Here is an 8,342-nt window from a genome sequence, read left to right on the forward strand (position 1 = left end):
ACAGGACCCCTCCGCCATACTCCCCTCATTATTACACAGGACCCCTCCACCATACTCCCCTCATTATTACACAGGACCCCTCCGCCATACTCCCCTCATTATTACACAGGACCCCTCCGCCATACTCCCCCCATTATTACACAGGACCCCTCCGCCATACTCCCCCCATTATTACACAGGACCCCTCCGCCATACTCCCCCCATTATTACACAGGACCCCTCCGCCATACTCCCCCCATTATTACACAGGACCCCTCCGCCATACTCCCCTCATTATTACACAGGACCCCTCCGCCATACTCCCCTCATTATTACACAGGATCCCTCCGCCATACACCCCCCATTATTACACAGGACCCCTCTGCCATACTCCCCTCATTATTACAAAGGACCCCTCCTCCATACTCCCCGTCATTATTACACAGGACCCCTCTGCCATACTCCCCTCATTATTACAAAGGACCCCTCCTCCATACTCCCCGTCATTATTACACAGGACCCCTCCGCCATACTCCCCTCATTATTACAAAGGACCCCTCCTCCATACTCCCCGTCATTATTACACAGGACCCCTCTGCCATACTCCCCTCATTATTACAAAGGACCCCTCCGCCATACTCCCCCCATTATTACACAGGACCCCTCCGCCATACTCCCCTCATTATTACACAGGACCCCTCCGCCATACACCCCCCATTATTACACAGGACCCCTCTGCCATACTCCCCTCATTATTACAAAGGACCCCTCCGCCATACTCCCCCCATTATTACACAGGACCCCTCCGCCATACTCCCCTCATTATTACACAGGATCCCTCCGCCATACACCCCCCATTATTACACAGGACCCCTCTGCCATACTCCCCTCATTATTACAAAGGACCCCTCCTCCATACTCCCCGTCATTATTACACAGGACCCCTCTGCCATACTCCCCCTTATTATTACAAAGGACCCCTCCGCCATACTCCCCTCATTATTACACAGGACCCCTCCGCCATACTCCCCTAATAATTACACAGGATCCCTCCGCCATACTCTCCTCATTATTACACAGGACCCCTCCGCCATACTCCCCCTCATTATTACAAAGGACCCCTCCGCCATACTCCCCTCATTATTACACAGGACCCCTCCGCCATACTCCCCTCATTATTACACAGGACCCCTCCGCCATACTCCCCCTCATTATTACAAAGGACCCCTCCGCCATACTCCCCCTCATTATTACAAAGGACCCCTCCGCCATACTCCCCTCATTATTACACAGGACCCCTCCGCCATACTCCCCTCATTATTACAAAGGACCCCTCCGCCATACTCCCCTCATTATTACACAGGATCCCCTCCCCCTTACTACCCCATCATTACACAGAACTAGGGCGGCAACTAACAATTATTTTCATAATCGATTTATTGTTTCGATTAATCGGTTAATAACCTTCAAAAAAGTGTGGTGTATAATTTAGTTAATATGTAAAGTTTAAAAAAAGGCAATTTATTCTTAAATATCTCTATATGAAGTGGTAAATATAAATCACCAACTATATGGTTAGGGAGCAAAATATCGAATCCACTCTGAGAATAACAGACAGAAGAGATATATACTGTATATACTATTAGAGGAGATACACTGTATATACTATTAGAAGAGATACACCGTATATACTATTAGAGGGGATATATACTATTAGAGGGGATATATACTGTATATACTATTAGAGAGGATATATACTGTATATACTATTAGAAGAGATACACTGTATATACTATTAGAGGAGATATATACTGTATATACTATTGGCCCTTGTACACACGGTCGGAGATTCTGACGACCAAATCCGTCGGAGTTATTCCGACGGATTAATCCCGGACGAGGTCCGAAAGGGATGTTGCATACACACGGTCGGACAAAGTTGTCGGAAAATCCGATTGTATACTATTAGAGGGGATATATACTGTATATACTATTGAGGAGATATACTGTATATACTATTAGAAGGGATATACTGTATATACTATTAGAAGGGATAAATACTGTATATACTATTAGAGGAGATATATTGTATATACTATTAGAGGGGATATATACTGGATATACTATTAGAGGAGATATACTGTATATACTATTAGAGGGGATATATACTGTATATACAATTAAAGGAGATATACTGTATATACTATTAGAGGAGATATATACTGTATATACTATTAGAGGAGAGATATACTGTATAGACTATTAGTGGAGATATACTGTATATACTATTAGAGGAGCCTTGCCCCTGCCAGGAGCCTTGCGGCACAGGTAGTTCAGGGTTTGAGGCCCTTCCTCTGTGAAGGACGACCATTACTATACCCCGGTGTATGTTTTGCTGTCATTTCATGGTTCACTTTTTTGTTCATAAGGTTCAACAAACACCCCACTGAGAAGCCCCAAAAAAAAAAAGAACACATTAAAGAATACTACATTAGAAAGAAAGAATTGTTGTGACTTTATATGAGGCCATGGCTGTCCAGTACACAGGTTTCCACCCCTGATTATATAAAAAGAAGGGGGAATGAGGGCAGAAGGGGCAATGGGACTTTATATGAAGCACAGCACTGAGGATGAAACATTCAATAAAGGTAAACATGGTATTTATTAGTGACAAAATTGAGCAATTGAGTGCAATAGATGATATTCATATTATATCAATAAGTATGGTACAGAGAAGGTAAAACATGATTAATAAATCGCATAATCGTAAAATTGGTTGCATAATAAACAATGTAACACATGATTAATAATGACATCCGCAGTGCGCCCAAATTATGTACACATAATAAGTATTATATTAAATTAATTGAAGACTCAAACAATTGAAAGCCAACGATATGCACATGGTTACTGTGACATGACATTGAATATGAAAGCTCAACGCGTTTCGTGGATTAATTCCACTCATCAGGAGCAGCTATGGGAATACCTATAATAAATTATAAATGAATGATTAATGGTTATGTGAAGGATATGCTGTGTGTTGTTATGTATACTGACACTTGTAATCTCTGTCTACTTACTCTGTCTCTCTACTCTATAAACATCGTTGAAAGAGAAAAAACAATTTGTGACAATAAAAGTGAGATTTCTTTTATCGTATATTGTTGTACATGTTTCTTACTTACTAGTAGCCCCCCCCCCCGGTACAGTCGCATTGTCCTCTTCTATTGGTGGTGTTATTGGTAAATTGGGGATGGGTGAAAAAACTATATTGGGTGGTCATATGTTTAATTCAATATCATAAAAACCAGCGCTGATTTTATTCCATAAATTAAAAAGTTAACCTTTTATCATCCTCTTTGCCATCTCCGGGATCTTTCAGCTACTACCGGTCTACCTGCACTGCCTCCAGGAGTGGTGTAAATTTTTGTTTATTAAAAATCTTACAAACATAATAAAAAACATATTTACTTATATACAAAATAAATAAATAAATATAAAAAAAAAAAATTATATATATATACATACACATACAGTGCCTTGCGAAAGTATTCGGCCCCCTTGAACTTTTCAACCTTTTGCCACATTTCAGGCTTCAAACATAAAGATATAACATTTTTATTTTTTGTGAAGAATCACCAACAAGTGGGACACAATTGTGAAGTGGAACGAAATCTATTGGATTTTTTAAACTTTTTTAGCAAATAAAAAACTGAAAAGTGGTGCGTGCAAAATTATTCGGCCCCTTTACTTTCAGTGCAGCAAACTCACTCCAGAAGTTCAGCGAGGATCTCTGAATGATCCAATGTTGTCCTAAATGACTGATGGTGATAAATAGAATCCACCTGTGTGTAATCAAGTCTCTGTATAAATGCACCTGCTCTGTGATAGTCTCAGGGTTCTGTTGAAAGCGCAGAGAGCATCATGAAGACCAAGGAACACACCAGGCAGGTCCGTAATACTGTTGTGGAGAAGTTTAAAGCCGGATTTGGATACAAAAAGATTTCCCAAGCTTTAAACATCCCAAGGAGCACTGTGCAAGCGATCATTTTGAAATGGAAGGAGTATCAGACCACTGCAAATCTACCAAGACCTGGCCGTCCCTCTAAACTTTCAGCTCAGACAAGGAGAAGACTGATCAGAGATGCAGCCAAGAGGCCCATGATCACTCTGGATGAACTGCAGAGAACTACAGCTGAGGTGGGAGAGTCTGTCCATAGGACAACAATCAGTCGTACACTGCATAAATCTGCCCTTTATGGAAGAGTGGCAAGAAGAAAGCCATTTCTCAAAGATATCCATAAAAAGTCTCGTCTAAAGTTTGCCACAAGCCACCTGGGAGACACACCAAACATGTGGAAGAAGGTGCTCTGGTCACATGAAACCAAAATCCAACTTTTTGCCCACAATGCAAAACGATATGTTTGGCGTAAAAGCAACACAGCTCATCACCCTCAACACACCATCCCCACTGTCACACATGGTGGTGGCAGCATCATGGTTTGGGCCTGCTTTTCTTCAGCAGGGACAGGGAAGATGGTTAAAATTGAGGGGAAGATGGATGCAGCCAAATACAGGACTATTCTGGATGAAAACCTGTTGGAGTCTGCAAAAGACCTGAAACTGGGACGGAGATTTATCTTCCAACAAGACAATGATCCCAAACATACAGCAAAATCTACAAAGGAATGGTTCACAAATAAACGTATCCAGGTGTTAGAATGGCCAAGTCAAAGTCCAGACCTGAATCCAATCGAGAATCTGTGGAAAGAGCTGAAAACTGCTGTTCACAAACGCTCTCCATCCAACCTCACTGAGCTCCAGCTGTTTTGCAAGGAAGAATGGGCAAGAATTTCAGTCTCTCGATGTGCAAAACTGATAGAGACACCCCAAGCGACTTGCAGCTGTAATCGCAGCAAAAGGCGGCTCTACAAAGTATTAACACAAGGGGGCCGAATCATTTTGCACGCCCCCCTTTTCATTTTTTTATTAGTTAAAAAAGTTTCGAAAATCCAATAGATTTCGTTCCACTTCACAATTGTGTCCCACTTGTTGGTGATTCTTCAAAAAAAAAAAAAATTTTATATCTTTATGTTTGAAGCCTGAAATGTGGCAAAAGGTTGAAAAGTTCAAGGGGGGTGAATACTTTCTCAAGGCACTGTGTATATATAAATTAGACAGACATTGGGGGACAGAGCAAGGAGTAGAAGCAGCAGTGACAGCCCACAGCTCCATCAGATATCGGAGCTGTAGGGAGATTCTTTCCTCCTTATCTGCTGTGTGTGTATCTCTCCGAATGTCTTCACCAGTATAGAGCCACTAGAGGGGGGTTAGCAAGGTCCCCTCCGATCACCCCTCACCTATTCCTGGATGGGGGTCCCCCTTATCACCCCTACATTCCTCCTAGCTGGGGGTCTTTGTTTACTTGTGGGGGAGGAAGGGGAGTTCCTATGTTCCTGGATAGGGGCCGCCTTATCACCCTCCCTGCAGTCCTACTGGCTGGGGGTCTTCTATAACTGGAGAGAGCAGGGAGGCAAATTCCTGTATATCTGGATGGGGGTCCCCTCTTATAACCCCCCCCCTCCAACAATCCTAGTCTCACGTACTCCAAGCAATGCTGCACCTGTTACTGCGTGTAATACTGCACCTGCTACTGCAAGCAATGCTGCACCTGTTACTGCGTGTAATACTGCACCTGTTATTGCAATCGATACCGCACCTGTTACTGCAAGCGATACTGCACCTGTTGCTCTGTGTGATATTGCGTCTGTTACCCAGTGCGATACTGCACCTGTTACTCCATGTAATACTGCACGTGTTACTGCAAGTGATACTTCACCTGTTACTGCACACAATACTTCACCTGTTACAGTGAGAGATACTGCACCTGTTGCCATATGTAACGATACTAGTGTTAGCATCTGTGTTCTGAACAAAACCTTGTTATCCTTAACTTGCATACTTCGAAATACAATCACTGTTAACCCTTTGTGGATTCTGTGTAAGCTGCTTCCTTAACCTGGGTATCCTACTCCTGGCCCCACCCACAAGATGATTGGGCTTCCTGTCATGTGACAGTCTCACGTGGGTTTGCACTGAACTCAGTTTGGCCCAAACTCACATGAGACTGTCACATGACAGCAGGCTGCCACCCCTAATCGGTTGTGGTCATGGAATTCCCCACCCCCGCATGTAACAAAGGGGCAGGCATGTTGGTGACATCATTGTGGACAATGCTAATGAACAGTATATGTCCATGTGGCCATAATGGGTCAATGATGTCACCAGCATCCCCGCTCCTTTATGTTAAAAGACTGTTTCCCTTGTTATGTGAGGTTGATGAATTCCGTGGCCGCAGCTAACTGGGCCTCCTGTCATGGGCTCATCACTAGTTACGGAAATCCATCATGACCAGAAATAATCTTTTACTTTATATTACATTTAATGAAATCTGATTGGACGATAACCACATGGATGCAATAACTTTTGATGTCTTTACAGATGTCCAACGTCAGTGATGAGACGGAATCAAAGGGCTTTTACACCCATGAGCATTTGTTTACTATCATACTCTTATCTTTCACGACCCTCGTGGGCGTCCCCGGCAATGCTCTGGTGCTCTGGGTTACCGGAGTGAAGATGAAGCGGACCATGACTACCATTTGGTTTTGGAACCTTGCTGTGGCCGATATTATCTGCTGCTTGTTTCTCCCATTCACTATAGTGCAGTACTTCTACGGAGAATGGCTGTACGGTCCCGTGCTCTGCAAGATGATTCACTTCGTTGTTCCATTGAACATGTTCACCAGCGTCTTCACCTTGGTGGCTATCAGTGTTGACCGTTGCATCCTGGTTGTCCAACCCATTTGGGCCCGAAATCACCGAGGAGTACGAACGGCGTGGATGACCTGCTTGGCTATTTGGATGATGTCCTTCCTGATGTGTCTACCTAAAGTCCTGTACCAAAAAATCTACACTTCTGACAACAAAACTCTTTGCTATTCTGAAGAGCACATAATAGAGCCCACCACTTACATTAATATAGTTTTTGGTTTTCTGCTTCCATTCCTAATCATTTCTGCCTGTTACATTTCTGTGGCTTTTATATTACACAATAGAAGAGCTACAGAAGTTGGTAATAAAATCATCAAGGTGTCTTTAGGGATCATAGTCGCATTTTTTATCACCTGGGCCCCCTACCACATCATGGGTGTAGTCCTGCTATTCACTGTAAGTCATGTAGCGCTCATCCTAGATCTGTTCTCACTGTCTCTGGCCATGTTCAATAGTTGCATCAACCCAATTCTCTATGTCTTCATGGGGAAAGATATGAAGGATAAGGTGAAACATTCTATTTCAGAGCTCATGCAAAGTACACTTACTGAAAGCCTATCAAAAACACCACCTGAGAGCAATCAGCACATTGGAGCGGACAACGTGCCGCTACAGTGAAGATCTCATTGTAAAATGTGCCAAAGGATGATTGCCAAGACAATTGAAGGAAGACCTCCGTGTGAATGCTTAAGAATCTGTAGACTAGTGATTGTGGTCAACTGCAACTACAGGAAATCTTATCAGGGCATTCTAAGGTGGCTGTACATGGGCAGATATCTTGTACAAGTCACATGTCATCGAGGCCTACTGCTGTTTGACTGACGCGGCCAATGGGCGTTGGCGGCACACACATAAGGTCTAGGCTTCCGAACCTACGTGCTTAAATCGCATTGATATATCCCATGCTTATGAAAACCCTGGTCTTCAGGGACAACTTTCTCAAGTGCCTGGTATCCCCCCCCCCCCCTACCAAGATAGGAAAGCCTCACCTTTATTGCCCAAGGAGCAAGAAGATAGAGCAAAGTCCTACATTTTACATTTTGCAAATTAGCTTCAGCCAATTCAGTCAGTTACAGTCCAATGAAAAGTAATTACAGGCTTGCCTCTAGGGAATGGGTGTCCAACCTGTGGCCCTCTAGCTGTTGTGAAACTCCAAGTCCCATCATGCCTCTGCCTTTGGAATTCGCAAATGTACTTGTCAGCCTTATATTGCTTCGTAGTTCTGCAACAGCTGGAGGGCACAGTTCGAGCACCCATGCTCTAGGGGCAAAATCCGTTTGGTCAGGTTGGGGTATCCTGGTTGATTGTTTCCTCCATAAGCCCTAAAAAATGTTCCTCAAATATACATGTACAAGCAGTAGTGACGGTTGGTGGTCAAAATTTTTTTTGGGGGGGGGGGGGCGCAAAGAAACTGAAAAATACTGAACCCATCAATTGCAGCCTCACTGTGCCCATCAAATGCAGCTATTGTGCCCCATCATATGGCAGCCATTTGTGCCGTCAAATGCAGCCACTTGGGCTCGTCA

General features: G+C 43.5%; 1 protein-coding gene across 1 annotated transcript; it reads left to right on the plus strand.

Moving 5' to 3' along the window:
* Window positions 1-6,471: 6,471 nt before the first annotated feature.
* Window positions 6,472-7,506, plus strand: LOC143956916 (C3a anaphylatoxin chemotactic receptor-like). The gene has a single exon (XM_077467083.1). It carries the CDS (start codon window positions 6,472-6,474, stop codon window positions 7,432-7,434), a length of 963 nt encoding a protein of 320 aa, XP_077323209.1. The 3' UTR covers window positions 7,435-7,506.
* The last annotated feature ends 836 nt before the right edge of the window (window positions 7,507-8,342 follow it).

This window comes from Lithobates pipiens, unplaced genomic scaffold (assembly GCF_037356315.1).
Source record: "Lithobates pipiens isolate NorthernLeopardFrog02 unplaced genomic scaffold, aLitPip1_a1.2 Scaffold_47, whole genome shotgun sequence".
In the NCBI taxonomy this organism is placed as follows: Eukaryota; Metazoa; Chordata; class Amphibia; order Anura; family Ranidae; genus Lithobates; species Lithobates pipiens.